This window comes from Ochotona princeps, chromosome 17 (genome assembly GCF_030435755.1).
Source record: "Ochotona princeps isolate mOchPri1 chromosome 17, mOchPri1.hap1, whole genome shotgun sequence".
NCBI classification, from domain to species: domain Eukaryota; kingdom Metazoa; phylum Chordata; class Mammalia; order Lagomorpha; family Ochotonidae; genus Ochotona; species Ochotona princeps.
In genome coordinates this window covers 19,126,286-19,153,249 of record NC_080848.1, presented here as the reverse complement: position 1 = coordinate 19,153,249, position 26,964 = coordinate 19,126,286, and the positions used below count along the sequence as shown (strand labels likewise).

The 26,964-nt window shown below is 40.5% G+C and overlaps 1 protein-coding gene across 4 annotated transcripts in view; it reads right to left on the bottom strand.

Moving 5' to 3' along the window:
* The window catches only part of NPEPPS (aminopeptidase puromycin sensitive), a 97,582-nt gene that overhangs the window by 9,902 nt on the left and 60,716 nt on the right, over positions 1 to 26,964 (bottom strand). For all 4 annotated transcript variants that reach the window (XM_058676640.1, XM_058676641.1, XM_058676639.1 and 1 more), the window contains 14 exons: positions 25,819 to 26,019; positions 25,267 to 25,363; positions 25,125 to 25,158; positions 24,229 to 24,343; positions 19,591 to 19,755; positions 18,650 to 18,754; positions 17,571 to 17,631; positions 16,378 to 16,487; positions 12,079 to 12,142; positions 10,257 to 10,396; positions 8,791 to 8,925; positions 7,115 to 7,334; positions 3,574 to 3,716; positions 2,120 to 2,176 (listed from right to left, as the gene is read on the bottom strand). In XM_058676640.1, coding sequence (XP_058532623.1) covers positions 2,120 to 2,176; positions 3,574 to 3,716; positions 7,115 to 7,334; positions 8,791 to 8,925; positions 10,257 to 10,396; positions 12,079 to 12,142; positions 16,378 to 16,487; positions 17,571 to 17,631; positions 18,650 to 18,754; positions 19,591 to 19,755; positions 24,229 to 24,343; positions 25,125 to 25,158; positions 25,267 to 25,363; positions 25,819 to 26,019 — 1,647 coding nt within the window. The remainder of the gene's footprint in view (positions 1 to 2,119; positions 2,177 to 3,573; positions 3,717 to 7,114; positions 7,335 to 8,790; positions 8,926 to 10,256; positions 10,397 to 12,078; positions 12,143 to 16,377; positions 16,488 to 17,570; positions 17,632 to 18,649; positions 18,755 to 19,590; positions 19,756 to 24,228; positions 24,344 to 25,124; positions 25,159 to 25,266; positions 25,364 to 25,818; positions 26,020 to 26,964) is intronic.

Here is a 26,964-nt window from a genome sequence, read left to right as displayed (position 1 = left end):
CCAACATCCTGAGAAAACACAATCTCCTGAGAAGCATCAGGTGACAGCGCAAGCACTTGGCTCCCTGCCACACATCCAGGGAGAGCTGGATGGAGTTCCTGGCTTCTGGCTTTGGCTGGAAAAACATCAGCCTTGGCAGGCTTTCGGGGAGTACCAGAGGATACAGATTTCTCTGACACTCTGTCTTGCATATAAATAAAACTTAAAAATGACTGATTTGGTAATTGATTTGAAAGACAGAGTGACAGAAAAGAGGGAGACGTTCTAGTGCCTGGTTCATTCCCCAAATGGCTATAAAGGCCAAAGCCAAGAGACTAGAATTCTATCCGGGTCTGCCACATGGTGGGAAAGGCTGAACTGCTTTGATTCTCAGCAGGGTGGCACACTGGAGGTGGAGCAACCAGGACACAGGGTACCTGTGGGATAGGGAGTGGATTAACACGCTGTGCCATTATATTATCCCCAAAATAAATTTATTTATTTATTTTTAATTTTTATTGGAAAGCCAGATATACAGAGAGGACTAAAGACAGAGAGGAAGATCTTCCGTCCATTGATTCACTCCCCAAGCAGCCACAACAGCCGGAGCTGTGCTGGATCTAAAGCCAGGAGCCTGGAGCTTCTTCCAGGTCTCCCATGCAGGTGCAGGTTTCCAAGGCTTTTGGGCCATCCTCGACTGCTTTCCCAGACCAGAAGCAGGGAGCTGAACGAGAAGCAGGGCTGTCAGGATTAGAACCGGTACCCATATGGAATCCTGATGCGTGCAAGGCAAAGACTTTAGCTGCTAGGCTACCACGCCAGGTCCAGAAATAGGTTTTCTTCTTCTTCTTTTTTTTTTCCATTTATTTTTATTTGAAAGGCAGATTTATAGAGAAGGAGACACAGAAAGGTCTTCCCTCTGCTAGTTTTCTCCCCAAATGGTTGCAATGGTCAGAGCTGAGCTGATGTGAACCTGGGAGTCAGGAGCATCTTGTGGGTCTCCCACATAAGTGCAGGGTCACAAAGCTTTGGCTCATCCTCAACTGCCTACCCAGGCCAGAAGCAGAGAGCTGGATAGCAAGCAGAACAGATGGGACACGAAGTGGCAGGCATATGGGATTCCAGTGCATGCAAGAGAAGGATTTAGCCACTGAGCTGGGCTACCATGCCAGGCCCCCAAATAAAAACATTTTTTAAATGAGAAGGAAGAAGCCAGCCTTATGACATAGCATATTTTTTTTAAAGGAATTATTTATTCTTTTTTATTTATTTATTTATTTATTTTATTTTTATTACAAAGTCAGATATACTGAGAGGAGGAGAGATAGAAAGGAAGTGGAGCTGCTGGGATTAGAACCAGCAGCCATAAGGGATCAAGGTGAGGACCTTAGCCACTAGGCCACGCTGCCGAGCCCCATGGCATAGCATATTAAACTGCAGTTATATCACATGGGCACTAGTTCTAATCTCAGCTACTCTGCTTCTAATCCAGCTCCCTGTGAAAACAGTAGAAGATGGCCCAAGTACTTGATCCCTGGTCACTTACACAGGAGACCCAGATGAAGCTCCTGGCTCTTGGCAGCAGTCTGGCTGGCCCCAACTGCTGCAACAGTTTAGAAAGCCAATCAGAAGGATGGAGATCTTTCCCACTTTCTTTGTATAACACTTTTTTTTCAAATAAATAATAAATCCTTAAAAGGAGAAAGAGAGAGCCCTCGCCTTGCAGGCATCAGGATCCCTTTTGGGCGCTGATTCTAATCCCAGCAGCCCCGCTTCCCATCTAGCTCCTGGCTTGTGCCCTGTGAAAGCAGTCGAGGACAGCCCAAAGCCCTGGGACCCTGCAGCCGTGTGGAAGATCTGGAAGAAGTTCCTGGCTCCTGGCTTTGGGTCAGCTCTGCTCAGCTCTGACCACTGCAGCCACATGGGGAGTGAACCCGGACTGGAAGATCTTTCTCTCTGTTTTAACTTCTCTCTGTAAATCTGACTTCCCAGGAAAAATAAATCTTAAAAAAGAAACCGAGAGAAGGGGATAAGATCCTTTTTCAAATAACAGGGTACTTCAAAAAATTCATAGTGGAATGAAAAGACAGGCTTATTTTGGTGCAAATTTTTTTAAATTGAGGCATATTTACATACTCACCTTTAACATAATATCTAAAGTAGTGCCATCACCATGCTTCAAAACAGTCAGATAAACCTACAAGAGAATAGAGAACAAAATGGTCATTTGATAAAATATATCTTGTTCCAATTTGAGTTCTAGCCTTTCTACTTCCTATACATCTCCCTGCTAAGGTGTCTGGGGAAGCAGTTGAACATCGCCCAGGAACTCAGGCCCTTGCCAAACACAAACAAGACTTGTATGCAGGGGCCCAGTGCGGTGGCCTAGGGGCTAAAGCCCTTGCCTTGAGCACGCCAGGATCCCATACGGGCGCCGGTTCTAATCCTGGCAGCCCCGCTTACCCATCCAGCTCCCTGCTTGTAGCCTGGGAAAGCAGTCAAGGACGGCCCAAAGCCTTGGGATCCTGCACCTGCCTGGGAGACCTGGAAGAGCATCTAAGCTTCTGGCTTCGGACTGGTGCAGCACCGGCCATTGTGGCCTCTTGGGGAGTGAATCATCAGATGGAAGTTATTTCACTGTGTCTCTCCTCCACTCTGTATATCTGACTTTGCAATAAAAATAAATACATCTTAAAAAAAAAAAAAACTGTATGAAGTCAAAGATTCCTGGCTTTGGCCTTTCCCAAACCTGGATGTTGTGACAATTTGGGTAATGAACCAGCAGATGCAAGCTTTCTCTGTCTCTTCTCCATCTAATGCCCCTATAACTCTGCTTTTCAAGGATCTGGTATGGTGCTCCAACAAATTAAGTCTCAGTCTGCTAGTATCAGTATCCTAGCTGCTCCACATCCCATCCAGCTCTGTGCTTATGGGAAAGCATAAGCTGAGAATGGCCTAAGCCCTTGGGACCCTGTATCAACATGGGAGACCTGGAGGAAGTTCCTAGCTCCTGGCATAAAAATTGGCTCGGCTCGGCTCTGGCCATTTTGGCCATTTGGGGAGTGAACCAGCTGACAGAAGACGTTCAGCTTCCTGCTGCTGCACTTGAGAAGGAGCAGGGTGATCCAAGGACTTGCACCTCTGACACCCACAACAGAGACCACGATAGTTTCAAGCGCGTGACTTTGCCCTGGTCCAGATACAACCAACGTGGCCATTTTGGGTTAAAAAAACAGATGGAAAATCTCCCTATCTCTCCCTTGTACTACAACGCTCTCCTTGAAACAAATACACAAAAGATGCTAATAAAAGATACCACGTGTAAATGTAACAAATTATGATAGAGAACTAACCATCCTGTGTACAACAACTGCTATAGCCTCTGGCAAGTGATGGAATACAGCACACAGTTCTTTCCGGGCAATGTGCACAGCCAATCAGTTTTTACTATCACAATGCTAACAAACTTAAATCAAATGAGGGGATGGTTTGTGGGGTCAATTCTTAGGTCAATTTTAGCAACTATATTAAAAGTTCTAACTTTACAGAATGGTGCAGTTATTAGAAAACATGGAATTTATTATGAAAACCTACAGGACTCCGCAGATCAGCGGAGAGAATCTGTTTTCCTTCGACATGGTCCTTAAATCGACGACGGGCTTCTTCCAGTGTTGCCTTATGCCCTGCTTTTCCTAGTTTGCCCAGAACCAAGCCCCTCAGGAGTGCATCCAGATGACCTGTGAGAGAAGCGAAAGACACAGAACTGTTTTAAAACCTATTTTTATAAATTAACCTCCTGTACATCTTATAGCTATGGTTTAGCGTTCTCTATGGTCCTGAAGTACTTACTTTAGTATCTGAGAGAAAATGATCGAAATTTATTATCAAATCCTGAGTGAAATGAAGTGCTAAACAGACTAATCCAGTAAATAATTTCCTTTGTGTACAGTCAGAAATGCCAACTTTCTCAATTTATATCTTTATTCGTGGTCATTGTTCACTCCACTAAAGATGATGTGATGAGAAGCTTAGCTCATGCAGCTTTGACCCCATATTCACATGCTCTCTATACAGTAAACTAAAATCCCAGGTTTTTAAAATCAAAATCTGATGAAGGGATTCCTCCAAAGAATCAATCAGCCAGTCAGCACATAAGAAGATGTACAATATCATTAGTCATTAGAGAAATGCAGAGCAAAACCACAATGAGATACATGACTTCACATTCACTTAGACCACTGTAATTAAAAAGACAATATCAAGTGTTGGCAAGGGTGTAGAGAAACTGGAATACTTAATTACTCATAAGAAAGTTAAATGATGCAGCCATTTATAAAAGAGTCAAATGGTTAAACAGCAATTTCACTCCTGGGTATGTATGCCTAATAGAGAGTGAAGCGCATACCTACACTGTACCTCAATAATCGCAGCAGAATTCCTAATAGTGAAAAAGTGGAACCAATTCAAACATTATCAAAACATGCCACAGCCACACAACGGAATACTGTTGCACTATAAAAAGGAATGAAATATTACCATCTGCTGTAACTCAGATGAACTCTGAAGACATGCTAAGTGAAAGAAACCAGGCTATGCATTGCATGACTCTGCCTGTATGAAACACCCAGAATAAGCAAACACAGGAGATGGAGAGATAAGGGAACGGGAGTGACTATTAATGAGTACTGGGTTTCTTTTAAGGGCAAATAAATTGTGCTAGAAATAGACAGTGGTGATGGGTTACACACACAACTTTGTGAACACAGTAAAAACCTTGAATTATGGACTTAAAAAATTAGTATAAATTTTATGGTGATTTACATCTAAAAACAATTAGAGAAATCTGATTGACTGCTAAAGTGCAATGCAGAAATAAAATGTAGTAAACTCCCGTAACAAAATGTGCCTGGGAAGGCTGTGGAAGATTGCCTAAGTGCCCAGGCCCCTGTCAATCACGCAGGAGATCAAGAAGAAGTTCCTGGCTCCTGATTTCAGTCTGTCATAGCTCTGGTCATTGCAGTCATTTGGGGGCATGAACCACCTGATGGAAGATTTGTCTCTCCTTATTTCTCAGTAACTCTGCGTTTCAAACAGATAAATCTTAAGAAAACAAAGGAAAAACAGCAACAGACATGAATTCACAAACTAAATGTAGTTCGACAACATTGCGCCTAGTGAGAAAAGCCAAATGTAAGAACAGAACACAAAGCATGTGATTTTATTTATACAAAGTAGAAAACCTCTGATTTAAGTCTTTATTCCAGATATCTAAAGTCTACCTTCTTTTTCAGTATTTTCTTTTTAGCAAACTCCCTTTAAACAGTGGTTTAAATGTTGTCTTCATTTCCCCTCCTTGCCTTTTCTGGTGAACTTTCTGGTGCTGTTCACCACCACTCCCTAAAACTTGCTAAGGCAACAGTCAATCATTCTAATTGACTTACAGCACCATCTGATGCAGTTGATCACTCTTCCTTGAAAATACTATTTCTTTTTAATTTTCATCTATATACTTGAGAAGTAGAGAGAAAATAATAAGACATAAGATACAGAAAAACAAAAACAAAACAAAACAACCCCATCTCCCCACCAAACCTCTATCCACTGATTAATTCCCCAAAGGCCTGCAACAGCCAAGGCCAACTGGCCAAAGTCCAAAGAGCCAACCCTCTTCTCCCCAGCTGGTAGCAGGAACATGAGCACCAAAGCCACTGCCTCCTGAGAAGATGGAGCCGGAACTAACACAACCCTGGTTTGGGATGCAGACATCTTTCACCTCTTGATGTACACACTAGGCTAAATGTCTAACCCCCGAAATACTGTTTCTGAAAGACCTGGGACACCCTCCCTGTCCGTTCCTAGGACCCTGTCCTCAGCTCTCTTTCATACCAGTCCTCAGGGGATCTCACTGACTTCATGGCTGGATCTACACACTCGTGACTCCCAACGCATGTGGTCAGTCTGGACTCTCAGCTGTGACACTCTCCACCCATATGTCTAAAAGACCTCAGACTTGATATGCCCAGAACTAAAGCATTGATTCTCTTTTGCAATCAAATCTGCTTTACAGCAGTTTTCTCTGTTTACATGGCAGCTCAATTCTTCCAGTTCTATGGGCCAAAATGTGATGACTGCTTTCTATACACCACACAGCCAGTCCTCCAAAGAGCTTCAGTTCTACCTTCAACACCAACAGTGCAGAGGCTCTGCTTCCCATGCCCCTCTTCACTTTATTTATTCCAATCTGACCTCATCAGCCGTTGTTATCCTTGGAACACTGAAGCAGGCTTCTGCCTCAGGCCTTTTACACTTTCCCTCCCCATTCCTCCTCACAGTTCTCTCTTGAGCTCTGATGATGCTCAAATAACCCCGGCTAGTAACTGTTGTCCAGCTTTATTTTTCTTCTTGATATTTGCTACTACCCAGAACATTGCATATTAATTAGCTGTGTCTACTACAGAGTGTAGCCCACACGACAGAATGCGTTGCTGGCTGCCAACTCTGTCCCAGTTGCTAGAAAAGTGCCTGGCATGCGCTAATGGCTTAAAAATTTGCTGAATCAATGAAGGAAAGACACAAAACTCTAGGGGTATGAGAGCCTATGGCTCTCATTTCAGAAAACTCCCAAATCAGGACTACAAATAGAAGGAAATACTACCTTTAATTATTAGTAGATAGTGGAAAATAATTACGTTCAAAGCATCATTGCCAAATTTTAAATGACAGCAAAAAGAATTAATATGATTCTAGTATTAATCATGGAGAGAATGCATGTCAAAAGCAAGTGACATATTTAAAGAGAGCTGGACCCATGCCTCCTAAAACCTTTAAAAGCGGTACAACGTGTCTCTTATTTATGGTAACAATACATAATATAATCCAAAATTTCTGTGGGCCTTTTCTGACTCAAAATGGGCCTTTAAAAGTCTGTCATAGGCTTTCATTTTCATCACTGTGCACAAGTCACATTTAGCAATGAACATGCATCACAGTGCCTATGCTGCTGCTGAACCACCTCACTTCACTAATTGTCTATTCTGCTTGGCTGAACATACAGTAACATCCAGCAGATACAGAGCTGATACTAATGATACTGTTAACTTCCCACTATTCTTTCCCCATGCATTGTAGTCATTACCTTCTCCAGGTTTGGGGTCCCAGCCCAGTCGCTCCCCTATAGGTGAAAAGACATCTTTCACAAACTCCTGGATTTCCTCATAGAAGTCTGTGTGGGACAAGAGAGTTGAGAGAATCCCCAGGTTACAGCTCAGGTCGCTCCATACAGTATAATTGGGCTCATTCACAAAAGCCTCCATGACTTTTAGAACCTCTACAGTGCTAATGATTCCAGCTCGAGCCTGGGATAGGAAAAAACATAAATTAACCTTGTCTTCAAACAAAACAACAAAACAAAACAAAACCATAAACATTTTGGCATTGTCTATTGCTAGTAATCTTTGCTTTAAGGAATTAAGACTGTACATGCTCAGAATAATGTGGATTAAAAAACGCTATTCAGACAACATTCTTGATTTACTACTTTCTTGCTCTTCATAATAAAAAAAACTACTTAAAACACAATTACAGGAAAATACCACAGTTAGGAAAAACAATAACAAACCAGTTTAACTTCCTATTTCTTTTCAGTTTCAGGGGCTGAGGTTTTGTTTTTGTGTTGAAAATTTTCAAGCTTCCAAAAAAGTTACAAAACTAGTTGGGGCTCCAGTTTCTGACAGGAGTTCTTTCAAAACTGGAACTGCAAATGGTGTCAGCTTAAGCTTCTCCTTTACTCCTTTCTAAATGAACACAGACTGAATGAAAGGCACTGCCAATTCGGAGTCCTTTCAGCACTGACAGCTCAGAGAAAGGACTTTGGTCACAGTGGCCAACAGCACAGACTGTCTCTCCTGAGACAGCCTGCCAGCAATGAGATCAGCAGAGGTGAGGTTTGCTGTATCAATACTAATCAGTGTTTATACAAAAGTGCAATGTAAAACTTGTGACTACACAGAGGAGGGAGAATTTCGAGCACAATTTAAAGAAATACCAGAAAGAATATCACAGTTATAGATATCCAGGGTCAGCATCCAATACAGGCACGAATTAGAGCCCTGGCTACTCCATTTCCTACCCAGCTGCCTGCTAATGCGCCTGGGAGGGTGATGGAGGATGGTACAAGTATTTGGGCCCGTGCACCTACGGGGGAGACATGGATGAAGCTCCTAGCTAGGAACAGTCCTGGCTGCTGGAGAGTGAACCAACAGATGGAAGATTTCTCCCTCTGTCCTTTCTCTGTAACTCTTTCAAATAAATAATCTTAAAACACAAACAAACAAAAAAAGACATTCAGAAGATACTTATGTTGCCACTATAAAGATAACACTATCACCTGCTGCTTTGAATCCTTATAGGAATAAACCAAATACAAATATAATTGTAAAGCTAATGAGAAAATCTGCATAAAAATGTCTAAAAGAAAATTCTACCTTTCTGAGCAAAGTACAAACACTACCTTAGAAAAACAAAATCGTTCTAAATGAATAAAAAATATTCAGTCTGGAAAGTTCTTCAAAGCTCACATCTATTTCTGTTTAGCATACACAACAGTTTAAATAAGAAAGGTGGCAAATGGAATTTGCTTCTGATACATTATATAACTTAATTTACAATGCCAAATTAATATATGTTGTTCTAGTCACAAAAGTGTGTAACCTTAAAGAAGAATCATATTCTAATTATGTTTCAGATACTCCAGGAAAAATAAACCCTTCAATCAACAAAATCCATCGTACTAGATGAATGAGAGATTCTCACCAAGGAGAAGAGGTCATTTTGCAATCCAAGTCGATCCACAGGGGGCAGAGAAAGGTCACGAATGCCTGGTAATAAACTTTCCAGCATAGCAGAGCTGTACTGGGTCCGATAAAACCCAACTGTTCCCAGGTTTAACTGAAAAGATAGCCAAAGGTACTGTTAAGCAGTTTACTTGTTTTTTAAAATCAACTCCTCTTTTATGTAAAAGGAATTCTGGCTTTGATGAGGCATGCACTGGAGAGAGAAATAACAAAGTTCACTTGGGGAGTGAATCATTGGACGGAAGATCTTCCCCTCTGTCTCGCCTCCTCTCTGTGTATCTGACTTTGTAATAAAAATAAAAAAAAAATCTTTAAAAAAAAAAAAAGGTAGATATACTTTTATTTTTAATCTCAATGGTCAGTTTCAGGTTAAAAAAGAATTACTGTTTGTAGAACAATTCAATAGTGGAATCTTTGAGAAAGACTGCATCCTTACAAAGACTGATCTACCACACTGGACTCCTTAGCAGAATAACAACTTCAGTTCCTAAATTTTAAAGAATTATGTAGACCTAAAAGACAACTTCACATATTTGGATAATTACTTCCTACAGCCCATTTACCAACAGTCAAAAATAATCTTTGAAAATATTTATATGCACATAGTTTAGTAGAAAAATAACTCTATCTGTAATTTGCTATTTATATAGAAATTCTTAAAAATAATTATTTTATTTGAAAGGCAGGGCCATTAGGACAAAGCAGGGTCACATTTGCTGGTTCATTTTCCAAAGGGCCACAGTAGCCAGGTCCAGCCACGGCTAAAATCACCAGCCAGAAACTCCTGGCATTGGTTCGGCTCAGCTCCGGCTGTTGCAGCCACTCGGGGAGTGAACCAGTGGACGGAAGATCTTTCTGTCTGTCTCTCCTTTTCTCTGTAAATCTGCCTTTCCAATGAAAATAAATAAATCTGGAAAAAAAAAAAAATCCAAATCCAAAACCAAATCAGTCATCCCTGAAAAACACTCTGTAAGCAGTCTGTAAGATACCTACGAATGTGCAGAGGATAGGATAATGGGGAGAAAAATGACACTTAGCAGCAGTAAGTCTTTGAGTACTTAAAGTATTGGCTAAGCAATGTTACACTGCTGTAACACAAACGGATCATTATGTACGTCTGATCTCACTTGCTCACAGCTATGCATACCCTGGCAACACTTTACTGGAGCTAACATGTCATTACATGACAGGGCAGTTGCAAGCTCAGAGACTAGGAATGTTTTGGTTAATGTATCTTCATACACAGCCTACCATTTATTTTTCCTCCTGAATTTTATTCCTTTTTGTCTACCTAGCTATCTCTTCCTGATATACAAGGACAAATGTGTATAATAAGAAAGCAACGGAAATAATTTCTTTAAAAAATCATTAAAAAAATCATTAAAATCATTTCTTAAAAAATGGCTATGCCTTTTCTGGACTTACCTTCACCCACTGCTCAGGTTTTACATTTTTCAAAATCACACTCATTTCTGGCTTGTCCATTAGAATTTTTAGTTTGGCCTGGTTGGGATCTTCGCTAGTAGAAATTGTAATAGGAACCATCCACTGGGGACAATCTTCTCCTAAGTGGAAGAAGTTTCAGGTAACACAAATAGTTATTAGTGCTAAGGAAGATGTCATTTCTAACAAGATGTAAATAATGTAACAACAGAACAGCTTACCCAAAGAATCAGTCATGCAATGTTTTTAAATTACTATTTTTTTAACTTAGTTTTCATTTGTAGACCAATAGGGACATGACTGACTTTGAGTAAGAAAAATGTTCATTTAGGATTCCAAAACAGATTTGAATCTGCAATTCAGCATAAGTACACAAACTGCTGAAAACACTGAAGGGATGACCTTTTAAAAATTTTTTTAAAGTATTTATTTATTTAAGAGGCAGCAAGACAGATACAGAGGCAGTGAACAAGTAAGAGAGCGAGTGTGCATGCATGTGTGCGCCTTAGTGCAAGTTCCCATCTACTGTCTTGCTCCCTAACTGCCAACATGGCTGGGGCTAAAGCCAGCAGCCTGCAACACAATCCAGGGATCCAGCATGGTGGCACGATCCACCTAGTTCTAAACTAGTTGTAATACCTGGTATTACTACTGCTGCCCTAGAGTCTGCATTTGCAATAAGCAAATGTTGCATTCAAGTGAGAGACCTAAATGAACCCCTGATACTGGTCTGGCCCAGTCCTCACCACTGTAGCCCATCTGGGGAGTGAATCAGTGGAGGGAAGATCTCTGTCTCCTCTCTACCCCATAATTCTTCCTTTCAAATAAATAAATAAATTTTAAACAACAATAACAACAACAACAAAAAAAACCCCAAAAATAGTTAAACAGTGACTTAATGGTCCTCACTAGACACTCTTGAAATTTTTCACGTGTCATGAGACAGAACTTTATACAGAAAAATAACTAGAAAAAATTTAAAACGTTCCTCTGTGCATTTCTTCTTTAAAACAATCCTCAACAGTTCTATATTTGAATTACTAATGCCTTATCATGTTGCATGCACTGAATGTGATCTATTTTACCAAGAAAAAAGGAGATACAGAGAGAAAGATTTTCCATCCACTAGTTCACTCCCCAAGAGGCCGCAATGGCCAGAGTTAAGCCGATCCAATCTGAAGCAGGGAGCCTGGAGCTTCTTCTAGATCTCCCATGCGGGTACAGGGTCCCAAGGCTTTGGGCAGTCCTCAACTGCTTTCTAAGGCCACAAGCAGGGAGCTGAATGGGAAGTGGAGCAGATGGGACACAAATTGGCAGGATTTCAGCGCATGCAAAGGGAAGATTTAGCCACTGAGCCATCATGCTGGGGCCATGACTGCTTTTGTTTCCAGCTTCCTACTAATGCACACTCTGCAACGCAGCAGGAAGAGTTAAGTACTGAGTTCTTGATACACAGATGGGAGAGCTGGATTAAGGTGCTGGCTTCTAGCTTCTGTCTGGATTGGCACAGCCAAGCTCTTACAGTCATTTGGGGATAAATCCAGTATGCAGAGAAATTTACGTCTCTCTGTCTTCCAAATAAAAATTTTTAAAAAAATCTTTAAATCTAAGAAAGTAACTAAATACTACAGATAGCTAACTAATGTCCTTGTATGTAGCATTTCATTCTGATTCTATTACAATTCCCTAGTTTTTATTTAATTCTCAAACAAAAAAAAAAAACTTATGTTTTCTTCTACTTGAATCATTATCATTACAGCATTCAAATTCACTGGTCAGCTCCCACTTGTAGCCATTTGCTTACCAACATATGGTCCACTGGCACAGAATTTTTTCTGAGACAACCTCAGTAATCTGTCATCTTCTACCTAAAAAAGAAAAGAAACAGTTGTTTTGTAGGGGATGGAAAACAGCGATAGGATTTTTGTGATAAAGTACACAGTGAACCAGTACAAGCAAATGTATTGAGTAAATCCAATGCCATGGTCCAAAAGATATGGTATCACAAAATGGTGGGAAAATCACTATTTTTCATTTTGGCCTCAAAACAACACTCTTAACTTTTGAAATCCATGCATTTTTTTCTCCCATAGTACACAGTTCTCACAAACTTTCTAAAGACATCCTTTTTTGTTTGTTTTTTCAAAAACAAACCTTTCTGGGATGCGAGGAAAAAAAAATGAACCTTTCTTTTAATTTCATTTCCTACAACTTATAAGTGCCTATTGTATGCACCCAAATAGGAACAGATCCTAGAAGCTTTAAAGTATTAGTTGTCACTGGTATATGCAACAGTAAATACTACCACAGAAAATTAGATTAGTTTTTATCAAAAAAGGTCACGCCTTCAGTTTTTCACTTCTAAGAAGCAGAAATATAAGATCAGAATGTAGATTCAACATTCATAATTCAAATTTTAGAATACTTGAGAAACATGAGACAACCATGTACCTTGTTTTCTCAAAGGATGAGATTTACAATGAAATTCACTGAGCTCATGTGGGTTGGGGGTAGGAGCTGCAAATAACAGTAAAGTCATAAGCCTTAATACTAAAAATATGTGGTCCAAAAGTATTTGAATAACCCAAGAAGTAACAGAATAAGGTCACTCAGATCAAGTGTAAAACTGGGTCAATCACTTTCATGGATAAATGGAATGTGAGAAATAGAAATGAAGGACTAAGAAAAAGTTGTAGTAAGGAAGCAATGTCCAAGTTGATGCCCTAGAGAAATAACTTTTTTTAAAAATTAATTTTTATTGCAAAGTCAGATATACAGGAAGGAAGAGAGACAGAGAGGATGATCCTCTTCCTGCTGATTCACTCCCCAAGTGGCCACCATGGCTGAAGGTGAGCCAATCTGAAGCCAGGAGCTTCTTTCGGGTTTCCCACGTGGGTGCAGAGATGGGAAGCAGGGCTGCCAGGACATGAACTGGCATCCACATGGGATCCTGGCACATGCAAGGGAAGGACTTTATCTATGAGGCTACTGCACTGGGCCTGAGAATTAATTTTTTACAGATTTATTTCATTTTTTAAAAAAGATTTATTTATTTTTATTACAAAGTCAGATATACAGAGAGGAGGAGAGACAGAGAGGAAGATCTTCCGTCCGATGATTCACTACCCAAGTGAGCCGCAACGGCCGGGGCTGTGCTGATCCAAAGTCGGGAACCAGGAACCTCTTCCAGGTCTCCCACATGGGTGCAGGGTCCCAAGGCTTTGGGCCATCCTCTATTGCTTTCCCAGGCCCCAAGCAGTGATCTGGATGGAAAGTGGAGCTGCCGGGATTAGAACCAGCACTCATATGGCATCCTCGCGCATTCAAGGCGAGGACTTCAGCTGCTAGGCCACCACGCCGGGTCCTTATTTCATGTTTTTGGAAGACAAAGTTACACCAAGAGAAAGAGGAAAAAGGAAGGGAGGGAGAGAGAAAGAAGGAATTTCCACACACTGGTTCACTTCCCATAAAACCACAAGAGCTGGGGCTGAAGCCAGCAGCCAGGAGATTCTGCCTGGATGGTACAGGGGTCAAGGACTTGGGCCATCTTTTACATTTTTCCTTGGCACAGTAGTAGGTACACTGAAAGTAACAGGATGGGGCTTGGTGCTGTGCCCTAGCGGCTAAGGTCCTTGCCATGAATGCGCCGGGATCCCATATGGGCTCTGGTTCTAATCCTGGCAGCCCTACTTCCCATCCAGCTTCCTGTTTGTGGCCTGGGAAAGCAGTCGAGGATGGCCCAAAGCCTTGGGACCCTGCATTTGTGTGGGAGACCTGGAGGAAGTTCCTGGCACCTGGCTTCGAATCGGTTCAGCACTGGCCAATGCAGTCACTTGGGGAGTGAATCATCAGACAGAAAATCTTCCTCTCTGTATACCTGACTTTGCCATAAAAATAAATACATCTTAAAAAAAAAAAAAAGAATAGACTTGTGCAGAAAAAGGACTAGAACAAAAGTGAACGGATAGTTGGAGTTAGGGATGAGACTGTCCAAGCAGTTGCACTCACCATTTTTGGAAAGGCAGATTTACAGAGAGAAGGACAGACAGACAGAAAAGATCGTTCATCCACTGATTCATTCCTCAAATGGCTGCAATGGCAGGAGCTGAGCTGACCTGAAGCCAGGAAACAGGAACTTCCTCTGTGTCTCCCACATCAATACAAGGTTCCAAGGCTTAGGACCATATTCCACTGCTATCACAGGTTGTAAGCAGGGAACTGGAATGGAAGTGGAGCAGCCAGGACACAAATTGGTTCCTATATGAGATGCTGGTGCTGACACATGGAAGATAACACACTTAAGCCATTGTGAGGGTCCATGGGTGAGGTTTCTTAGACGCCTCGTCAACTAGACCACTGCATTCCATCTCTCATCTCATGGAAAATTACACAGACATATTGTCTGATCCTGGAACACATGTTGCAAGTCTGGGCCATCTCAGTTGCTGGTCCTTGGGCATAATTGGAGCGAAATGGATGAACAGAAAAGACAGCAAGCTCACCTAAGCCAGAAGATTTTAGTTCCTCATAAAAAGATGAAAACAAGGACAACTTGAGCAATACTCCAGGCTAGGTTCTACAACATGCACCTATGTCTGTAGGTACACTGAAGCAAACAAGGACATTTTTCCCCAGACCAGACCCTCAAACAACCGACCATTCCTGTCCCTCAAAGCACTGATGTAATGTGACAGCAAGGAGCTGTGCACTTCCTCACATCCTTCTCACAATGTATTCAGGAGGAAAAACTGAAACTTTTACCTCACTCTCCCAATCTGTGTCAGAACTGGAGGCCCTTTGGGTTTATAATGCCCCTTCCACCAACCGTACTAATATTTGGCATTTTTATACCAAGCTTGATATCCTGCATTGTCTTTTCTGTAACCAATCTAACTGAAAGTCTTCCAAAGTACTTTATTATAAAAATCTAACAATGTTTAAAATTAAGATGTAGCTGTTACAGATTGATGGTTAATTCTCAGTCCTCCTAGGGAATAATTTATTCTACAGTGCTCCTGTCTAAATTCAAGCAATGGTTTGGCTAATGAGTGTTAATTAATAATGTTCAGATGCCACTGAGGCAATATTAGAAACCAACTTTGCTGAATATTTTATATAAGTGTTGTATTTTACCAAATACTTCTTCTCCATCTAATTAGACGATTACGTAGTTCTTTACTTGATGTTATTGATGCAACAATTATGAGTCAGTATGCTGATTTTTTAAACATTAAACCAATCTTGGATTGCTAAGAACAAGTGCCACTTGGTGATTTCAGAACTATGTCAACAATATCACAGTCATTTGGCTAGGGACAGGATAAGCACACAATGAGATGGCTCAATTGGCTAATCCTCCCCTTGTAAGTGCCAGGATCCAATATGGTGCTGGCTCTTGTCCCGGTTGCTCCAATTCCCATTCAGCAACCTGTTTATGACCTGTGATAGCAGTGGAAGATTGACCAAAGCCTTGGAACCCTGAACACAAGTGGGAGACCCAGAAGCTCTGAGCTCCTGACTTCAGATAGTCTCAGCTCTAGCCATTGTAGCTATTTGGAGAGTGAACCAGCAGATGGAAGATCTTTCCATGTCTCCTCTCTGTAAATCTATCTTTCAAATAAAAATAATCTTCAAAAATAAAAATAGTATTAATGGGTCCAGTGTGATAGCCTACTGCCTAAATCGTCACCATGTAATCACCTGGATCCCACATGGGCACTGGTTTGTATCCAATGCCCTTCCAGCTCCCTGCTTCCCTGAATCCATGCAGGAGACCCAGAAGAAGCTCCTGGCTCCTGCCTTCCAACTGATTCAGCTCTGGCCATTGCAGTCACTTGGGGGGTGGGGAGGGGAGACAGCAGACAGATCTTTCTCTATGTCTCTATGTGTATCTGCCATAAAAAAAAAAAAAAAAAAAAAAAAAAAAAAAAAAAAAAACCTCTTTAAAAAATAATAATAATAATGAGGAGGGGAAGTAATTTAAGTAAAGAGTACAAGGACCGGTTTAAATGTCAGTAGAATATTGATACCTAGAAAGCAAATCCGTTAACAGAGTACTGAATTTCATTTAATATAATATCAGACAAATGGAAGAGATGTTTACCTGTTCAGCTTCCACATAAATAAGAGGGAAGCCCATCTGTTTGGTCCAGGTACTCATTACAGCTGCTATAGGTTTACCACTGGCAGTTTCTAAACTTTCCCAGAGATCCTCTAGAAGATAAACATAAGGATGATCTAAAATATTCATACTTTTATTTTTCTAATACACTAAAAATTTTATCGACTCTTTGCTGATGGCTTGGTTCTTCCAGCTTCCAGAAATAAGTGGGCAAAGTTAATTGATGTTCCTCTTGTCCCTGTCCCCTTCAAATAAGTAAATCCTAAAATAAAAACTGGTATTTTAAAATGTAATCATTTGATTTTATTTAAAAAATTACAAGTTACAATAAAGGTCAAACAAGTTCAAACAGGAGCAACTAGAAATAAAGAACCAAACATATTCAAGATCACTGCTGAACACAAACTTAAAACCATCTATTCAATGAGCTAAGGTGAAGAAATATTCATAAAGTCAAACATCATTGTATAAGGAAAAGCTAAATGAATATAATATATACTACAGTGGTGCAAGCATGGAGCAAAGACACTTGAAAACTCCAAAGTAAACATGGGCTTTCTTTAATAAAGTTGTTAGCTGTCATGAGCTGTCATTAGACACAGCAAAAAAGGACATTTTAAACAGAATAAATGTTCTATGTATAAACAGGAAAGTATAAGACAGAAAATGGCAATAACAATGTGTGAAAAAAATGAATGCTATACAGCATGTGAATGGGAGTAAGAGATGAAGCTGAAAAAGCAGGCATATTGTATAACTCAGAAGTATGTACTTCATTGTAAGGCAACGTAGCATTGTGAAAAATTTGCAATTCATTTTAGAGACAATTTTAGCCAGAATGAGAGATGAAACTGAAGGGAGTGAAGCAAGGCAAGAAGTACTGAGTTAGTAACCAACTGAAGAACTCCAATGGAAAGATCATAAAACATGAAGAAGGGAAGGGCAGTAGGATATACAGAGGGCCTGGGACTTCTAGTAGAGAAAGAAAAGCATCAACAGTAACTGGAGTATATTTGAAATGCCAAATATTTTTCATAGGAATGGTGTGAGTGTTATTCAAAGAACAGCCCAAGAACTAGCAGCACCAGATTTATCCAGAGCTTATTAGAAACATCCCATCTTGGATAGCATAACATTTTTTCTTTTCAATTTGATCTCAAGCTATTAAAAATTACCTGTGGCAGCATTCTTTTGTTGGAACTTGGTTAAATACATGTTCATTCCTTTCTTAAAGTCCTGAGAAAACACAATTTTTAAATCCAATAGAGTCAGAATTCTTAAAATTTGTAGTACACTTGCATATTAGTAATAAAAAAAAAGGAATTTAACCAAATCCTTAATATTAGATATACTGAAAAACATACGCTTGTCTGAATCCTACTACCTTTAAGAATGCATACCTTTGGGCTCGGCAGCGTGGCCTAGTGGCTAAGGTCCTCGCCTTGATCCCATATGGCCGCTGGTTCTAATCCCGGCAGCTCCACTTCCTCTCTATCTCTCCTCCTCTCAGTATACCTGACTTTGTAATAAAAATAAAATAAAATCTAAAAAAAAAAAAAAAAAAAAAAAAAAAAGAATGCATACCTTTGTGCTGGTGCAATGATTCAACAGGCTAATGCTTCACTTCAAGTGCTAGTATCCCACATGGGCACTGTCCCATAAGCTCCACTTCCCATTCAGTTCCCTGCTTGGAGTCTAAGAAAGCAGTGGAACATGGCCCCAAACCTTGGGACCCTGTACCCATGCGAGGGACCCAGAAGAAGCTCCTGGCTTCAGATTGGCTCAGCATCAGTTGTTGTGGCCATTTGGGAAACGAACCAGTGGACAGAATATCTTTCGCTCTGTCCCTCTTTTCTGTAAATCTGCCATTCTAATAAGAATGAAAAAAAAAAGAAAAGAAAGAAAACTGCTATCTTAGGCTGAAGCATGTGGTACTGCTAGTTGTTGGTTGGGAGCATCCAGGTTGCCAGTTGCAACCTAGAGTATGTGTCTGGGGGCAATGTTTTGTCTCTGAGGTTTCCCAAACAGTTGCTGCTGCACATTCAGCCTGTCCATCTCCCTACTTCGTGAAGCTGCTCTATCTATGAAGAATTCCATTAAGCTCTGATCTACTGGAACATGCTGTTTATACTTCTTAATGACCTATAAGGAATTCATGCACAGATTTCCCTGGGTGGGGCATTAAGAAATACAGTGGCTAGACACAAAGGTTGTACCATTAAAAAAAAGAGACAGAGAAATAAATGACTTTTACCTTATCTCCAATATAATCATGTAGCATTCGAATGACAGATGCACCTTTACTATATGATATCGCATCGAATATCTCATCAACCTCAGACGGATGGCCAACACTGACCTGGCAGATAGTGGGATTCAGTATTACAGGAAGAGGCAAAGAGCTTCTAACACAAAATTACATTAAATGCTTTCTAGGAAAATTCTTCAAACTAGCTATTTTTCTGTCTCTAACTTAATTCAATGGTGATCCTCAAAGGAAGGCAGTAGTTTATTAACCAATTTTAATAAAGTGAAAGACGAAACATGTGCCCTGTCATCTCTCAGAGCCTGCCTTCCGGTCCCACCTGCTCTGCTGGGAGGCCAGTGACTAGAGCTTTATTTATTTGGGGTTAAAGTAGAACACAGAGATTTACACACACACACACACACACACACACACACACACACACACACACACCTTAACTTCCTGTACTAAAAGCAATGGGTTACAGTTATTAGGCCTCCGGTAAAGTGTGATCAAATAGAATCATACTTCTAGTTCTCTGGCTGTGAGATTTATTCATATAAACTAATTGAAATAAGAACAGGCTAAGCTAAGAGAACTAAAATATGCACAAAAACAGATAATGCCAATAAACTATTTATGCGCAGAATTTTCCTTGAAACCTTTTAATGGAATCACAATGTAATGTGACAGATAGGATTTCATTTGCACTATTCAAAAGCAGAATGAATACTTACGGGTATAACATCTGCCTCTATAGAGACCAGATTTTTCATAGTGCCTACTTAAAAACTTACGACAATTTCAAGACTGGAAATATGAACTATAAAAAGAAGTGAAATCACTCATGCTATTTTATCTTTTCAGAGTCCCAAATATCTCTGCAACAAATTACTTATATTACTGAAAGTGTGAACAGTCACATGTCAATGATTGAGAGTGTGGCTCACTTCAATAGGATGGCTGTTATCTAAAGCATCCAGCTCCTGGGCCCGGGTATAATCTGCAGAAACAAACTGAGTCCAGATATCATACTCGGGGAAGCAGTGGTCTACACACAGATACTCAATCCAGGATGCGAAGCCTTCATTTAACCAAAGATGAGTCCACCATTCCTAAAAACAAAAAAAGAGAGATATGGAAGAAAATGAGTGTCATTTTACTCACTTGAAAAACAAGTTCTTCCATCATATTCCAAAACTTACAACCTAATGAGCTAAAATTCAATTTAAAGCATTTAGTAGAGAACTCACATTACTGGGGGTAAAAAAAAAAAAGATACACTTAAAAGAGATGTCAAGAAAAGTCAAAATGGGATAGGTACTGTGGTATATTGGGTTAAGCTGTTGCTTAGGGTATCTGCATCACACATCGAAGTGCCTGGTTTGAGTCTTATCACTACACCTCCAACCCAAGTTCCTACTTATGGGCCTGGAAGGTAGTGGATGATGGCACAATTACCTGGGTCCCTATGAACTATGTGGGAGACCCACATGGAGTTCTGGCTTCTAACTGCCCAAACCTGAGTTGTTGCAGGCATTTAGGCAGTGAAAACATGAATGGAAGACACCTATAAACCTAACTATCTGGCTAATGAAGCTTCTTTCCTAATATATAAATGATTTTTTGAAAAAAGTTCTGATGGTGACATTAGAATTAAACTCGAGAGACATCTTGAAAACACCGCTAAGTAACTTTTCATCATCAAGGGTAGTAAAGGATAGGGACGGGTGGGAAATAATTCCAAATATGTAAAGGAAAGGAAAGCAGTGGCGAAAAGATTATGGTATGGGGACTGGCATGATAGCCTAGCAATTAAAGTCGTCGACTCACACATGCTGTGATTCCATATGGGCACAGGTATTTGTTTTTTTTTTGCAAAGTCAGATATACAGAGAGGAGGTGAGACAGAGAGGAAGATCTGTCCAATGGTTCACTCCCCAAGAGGCCGCAACAGCCAGAGCTGAGGCGATCAGAAGCCAGGAGGCCAGAAGCTTCTTCTGAGTCTCCCACGCAGGTGCAGGATCCCAAGGCTTTGGGCCGTCCTTGACTGCTTTCCCAGGCCACAAGCAGGAAGATGGATGGGAAGCGGGCTGCCGGGATAGAACCAGTACCCATATGGGATCCCGGCATGTTCAAGGTGAGGACCTCAGCCGCAAGGCCATCGCATCAGGGCCTAAAAAGGAATCTTAAAAAATATATATCATTGCATGGGGCCCAGTGCAATAGCTCAATGGTACAATCCTTGTTTTGCACACATCGGTATCCCATACAGGCACTGGTTTGTACCCTGGCCGCTCCACTTCCCATCCAGTTCCCTGCTTGTGGCCTGTGAAACGTGTAGAGGACAGCTCAAGGTCTTGGACCCTGCACCCTTGTGAGAGGCCCAGGAGAAGCTTCTGGCTCCTAGCTTCAAATTGGTCTAGTTCTGGCCATTGCAGCTACTTAGGGAGTGAACCAGAGGATGGAAGATCTCTGTCTCTCATTTTCTCTGTAAATATGCCGTCCAATAAAAGTAAACAAATCTTTTTTTTTTTTAAGAAAAAGGAAATATCATAAGGATTTTTTTTTTAAGATTTATTTATTTTTATTGGAAAGGTAGATATACAGAGCAGGAGAAACAGAGGAAGATCTTCCATTCAATGGTTCACTCCCCAAACAGCTGCAATGGCTGGAGCTGAGCCAGTCCGAAGCCTGGAGCTAGGAACTCTTCTTCTGGGTCTCCCATGTGGGTGCAGAGTCCCAAGGCTTTGGGCCGTCCTTGACTACTTTCCCAGGCCACAGAAGGGAGCTGGATGGGAAGCAGGGCAGCCGGGATTAGAACCAGCATCTATATGGGATCCCAGTGCATGCAAGGCGAAGACTTAAACCACTACACTGGGCCCGGTGGCGTGGCCTGGCGGCTGAGGTCCTCGCCTTGAACACCCCGGGATCCCATGTGGGCACCGGTTCTGGTCCCGGCGGCTCCACTTCCCATCCAGCTCCCTGCTTGGGGCCTGGGAGGGCAGTCGAGGACGGCCCAAAAGTTTTGGGGCTCTGCACCTGCATGGGAGACCCGGAGGGGGTTCTTGGTTCCTGGGATCGGATCGGCGCGTACCGGCCCGTTGCGGCTCCCTTGGGGAGTGAATCATCGGATGGAGGGTCTTCCTCTCTGTCTCTCCTCCTCTCTGTATATCCGGCTTTCCAATAATTATAAATCTTAAAAAAAAAAAAAAAGAGCTAAGGACAACAACAACAAAATAAAGAAAACCCCAGTTTAAAAAAAAAAAAAAAAAAAAAAAACCACTACACTATCACGCCAGGCCCAAGGCATGGAATTTATTTTGGAAAAGAACAGGGCTGGCTGTTTGGTATGCTGAATGAGGTGCTGCATGGGACATCTGTAAGCCACATCAGAGAATCTAGGTTCAAGTACAGGCTCTGGACCAAAATCCAGCTTCCTGCTAAAGCAGAAAGGGACATTTGTAAAGGGTTGGATTGGAAATGGAGCAACCAGTGCCCACATGGGATATCAGTACCACACACAGGTAGCAGCTTTACATACTACACCACAGCAAAAGTTTCCTTCTTAATCAACTTTAAGAGATTTGAAAATAATTTTAATGAAAATTCAAAATTAAATCTCCTAGTCAAAGAATGCAATATATAAACTCAAGATGGAGGTCAAAGGACTAGCAATGGTAAAACATAAAATGGCATTTGAAGATCTATAATGATAATTTTTATAAAAGTACTTATTTCTATTTGCAAGGATCATTACAGAGAATACATAGAAAGATATTTCATCTACTGGTTCACTCCTCAAGTAGCTGCAATGGTCAGAGCTGAGCCAATTCAAAGCCAGAAGTCAGGAGCCAGGAGCTTCTTTTGAGTCACCTACATGGCAGGGTCCCAAGGCTTTGGGTCATCCTCAACTGCTTTCCTAGTCCACAAGCATGGAGCTGAATGGGAAATGGAGCGGAGTGGATATGAACCAGCGCCCATATGGGATCCCAGCACATGTAAGGCAAGGATTTTATCCACTAGGCTACCGTGCTAGGCCCAAAATTTTATTATTTTTTTTTAAAAAGATGTATGTTATTTTTCATTGAAAGGCAGAGTTACAGGGTCTGGTGCGATGGATTTACTAGCTAATCCTCCAGTTCCCAATGCCAGCAATTCATATTGGCACCAGTTTGGATCCTAGCTGCTCCATTCCCCATCCAGCTCCCTACTTGTGGCCTGGGAAATGAGAAGAGGCTCAAAGCCTTAGGACCCTACACCCAGTTGGGAGACCTAGAAGAAGCTCCTGGTTCTTGGCTTTAGGATTGGCTCAGCTCTGGCTGTTTCAGCCATTTGGGGAGTAAACCAGTGATGGAAGATCTTTCTGTCCTTCTTTTTGGCTAGAACTAGGCAAATCTGAAGCTAGAAGCCACAACGGTCTCCCAGGTCCCAAGGCTTTGTGGGATCCCCCACTGCTTTCCCAGGCCCTAAACAGGAAGCTGGATCGGAAGTGCAGTAGCTGGGACAAAACCAGTGCTCTTATGGAATGACAGTACTGCAGGCAAAGGCTTTGCCCACTATAATAAGGCTCCAGCCACCAAAATAAAATTTTATACATCAAAGCAAAATGAAAGATTTTTTAAAAAAACAATCGCTGACTTCTCTAAAAATTTGTAAGAATCACTCAATGTCTCACCTTCTTGCCTATTTCTGTGATGTATGAATCAACCAATATCTATGGCCATAGCTGTGCTGTTAAGGAAATTTAGCTGGCTCTAGAACCTCCAGTTCTTTTATTTGAGGGTACTTCTAGTTCATGTATTAAAACCCTATGCTCTCCTCCTACTTGGACTCGTGAGATCGGCAATAATTCAGAACTGTTCAACTCTCAAACCCCTTGAACAGGACCTGCGGAGCATGCCCAACATTGGGGACCCTTGGGTGGCAGTGTCGGGTGGCTGTCCTTCATCCCAGGGTACAGAGGTGCTTGCAAGCATGGGTGTGGTTTCTCCCTTTATCTCTCCCCTTCCCCCAGATACAAGAAGGAAAAAAAGAGAATGTGGAAATAACGGTCTCACCCACCTTCCTGTAGCCCTTGACCCTGGTCACCCTAATCAACTATGTAAAAATCACCAAAAATAGAGATAATTATATATAAAACAATAACAACAACAACAAAAACCTTCTGCTCCTACAATGTAATATAGCTATTCCCAGATAGGATGTATTAAGAGTAACCACAACAGGTTAGGATTTTAGACAGATACCGGTCATTGCAAACACTGTGATAAATAGGGAGTACAATAGAGCAGCTGGATTTTTAAAAAATATTCATTAATCAGGTTTTTTTTTTAAATTTCTTTTATCAAACTTCAACTCAACATTTTAGGCAAGGAAAATAATGACTCCTAGAAATAAAACAAAGACCAACTTATTTGTTAAGTTTACTTTTCAGTTAGTATATACTATGTAACAATTATGACTCAAAATCAATTTTTCTATCACTAATTTTTTTGCATAATATTACACCCAAACTTGCAATACTAGGTAGCCAATACTGTACAGCAGGATGAAAATATATTTGAGCACTTAAAAATATTAAATACCATAGTAACAAGATTTCCAAACCATTGATGGGCGAGTTCATGTCCCACCACCAGAGCAACCCACTGGCGTGATGAAGAACAGGAGTTTTTTGGATCAATAAGCAATGCAGTCTCTCTGTTTAAAAAATATAAAAAAGTGTTGCAATGAGAGCGGACATGCACAAGGAAGAGCGATTTTGACGTCACAGTTAAGATGACATTTTTCACATACAATGAATGGATAGAAAAATTTTGAAAGATTACCGACTCCCCCAGTAAAACTCAGAAAACACAAGGTCAAATATGCGACACAATTCTAATCATCAATTTGTTGATAGGACAGTCACCTAAAACTTTACAAAAACTTTAAGGAACTTAGGAATTATTATGGTAGGCAGAAAGAAGAGATAGTCCTTCCGTTAATGAGAGGTGTAACAGAGGAGGTATTTTACAGTCTCAAAATGAACATTGAGTAGTTTGTCCAAAATTTAACTCATCTAAAAAGGTAAAAAAAAACCTGTTTATACACCCTGCTTTAAAAATTATACAACACGCATGTCTGTGCTGTGATGACATGTAAAAACATGGCCAGAAGATCTGATATCAAAGAAAGTTCTTCCAGTTGGATAAATAACTACAGAACTACTAGGAAAAGATTCTGAAGTGAGAAACACAGCCAAAAATGTATCTAAAAAATGCTAATGCCAGATGCTCACTTTCAAATCTCACACCCCCAAATAATAGCACTGGAAAGGGAAGACCTCCATTCTTGAAATGTGCATGGAACTTGGGGTGGGGGGGGGGGGTAGAAGAATTCATGCCAGATAACAAAGCACAAGTTATACAACTGAAATTAGGAGTCAATCTCTTATGAAATATGTGATTAAAAAGATAAGAGCAATGTATCATTAACATACCTGTAAGTAACAAGGCCCCAGTTTTCCATGGCACCTTCATAAAATAAATACAAACATTCATTAATCTATATGTATATACACCTTTCCCTCACAAAATTCTAACAGTCATTACAATTCAGCAATAAAATGGAATTTACTTTACCAGCTGCAAAATCAGCAATAGCAATGAGATCAATTTTAGGTAGTGGGTAAGGAACATTGAAGTAATCCTTATAAAAAGGCAAAGTTTTAGCAGCAACCTATGAAAGTATAAACAAAAGAATCACCTGATAAATATTTTATTATATTTAATACAGAAATCCACAAAGGAATCCTGTTGCAAGCAAAATATTTCAAGTTACCAGAAACTGGTCCTGGGAAGCCTAGCCTTCAATGACACTTCAGCCCCAAGCTTTGCATATGCTGCCTACGTGCTCATCCACTTACAACTTACTATGGAAAAATAGGCTTATATATTGTCCCACCCAAATCTTAGACTTAAAAACAAAAATTAATCACATTCACTTAATCATTATATTGTAAAACATTAACGCAACATCAAGGCTGGTATTCCAGAAATACTTTTTAAAAAACTAAATAGCACAGCAACTCTCAGATTAATTTATCAATAATTGTACTAATAATTGATCAGAAATGTAAATTCCCCAACCTGGAGTTATGGACTGTTGGAACAATCCTCTTCAAGTACATTTACCTCTAACGCAAATTTTCCTTGCTCTGCTTTGCCAACAGGGGTGTAAACACGGACACACACACCATCTTTTGACCTTGTTTCTACAAAGTCATATTCACCCACAACAAATGCCACCAGATATGTAGACATAACAGGTGTGCGGGCAAACTTCACTTCCACTAAATTTTCATCATCAGGGTATGGTTTCCGGTCAATTACATTCTTTAAAAGAAAGGAAAAAAAAAAAAGCAAAGTTTCAAAAGATTACACTGATACCTTAGAGTAAACACTACCCACAAACTACAGGCTTGATCATCTCTCTGCTTCTGTCTTTCTTCTCCATCCCAATTCATGTAGTGCTTTTATTCTGTCAAGTTCTTCCCTCTAAAGAAGGAAAGTAATCTCATAAAGCACTTAAACTTAGAAGTTGGGGGCTACAGCACTCAACCTAGTAAGGACCTTTGAGGAAAAAGGGAAATGCTTTTTTCTTGGATATTTACTGTATGTCCAGGCATTGGACTATTTTAAGACTTCAAACATTTTCAAATGAATTAAGGATAGGTGAGAATGATTTAAACAAAAAAAGTTCATTTGTGGAATCTTTCATTTCAAATAGTAAAGATTTCCAGAACATTCTCTGTACAAAGGCTGACTCTAAGCAAATTTGTGAAGAAATTCTCACTTTACATATGTAATCCCTAATTTCCCTCTTTCCATTTTTCTTCTTTTTTCTACTCAAACTCATTTTCCTTAAGCCCTCTCAATTTTTCCTAGGAAGACATAGTCAAGAACAGACCTATTAAATTCATTCTCACCAAAATATAAAATAATATTCAGTTTCACATGGTCTTCTAAGAATATTTCAGAATATTTCAGAAACTATCTCGACTAATAAGCAGGCCAGAGCCAGTGAACTTCAGGTACAATGGACTTTTTCTCAAGTTCTCCAGTCATGGCTACTCTACATCTTCAACAAGGAAGTCCTAAACAACACGCTCAGATGCTGTTTACCCTACTGCTGAATGAGAGCAACGGCATCAATACAGAGAGCTAATGCCAAACACGCAACCAGCCAAAACCGAAACACTTCACTACATAGCTTGATCTTCTAGAACGTCTAAAAACGTCATGAACTTTTTCTTTCAGCTATTATCTATTAAACCTACC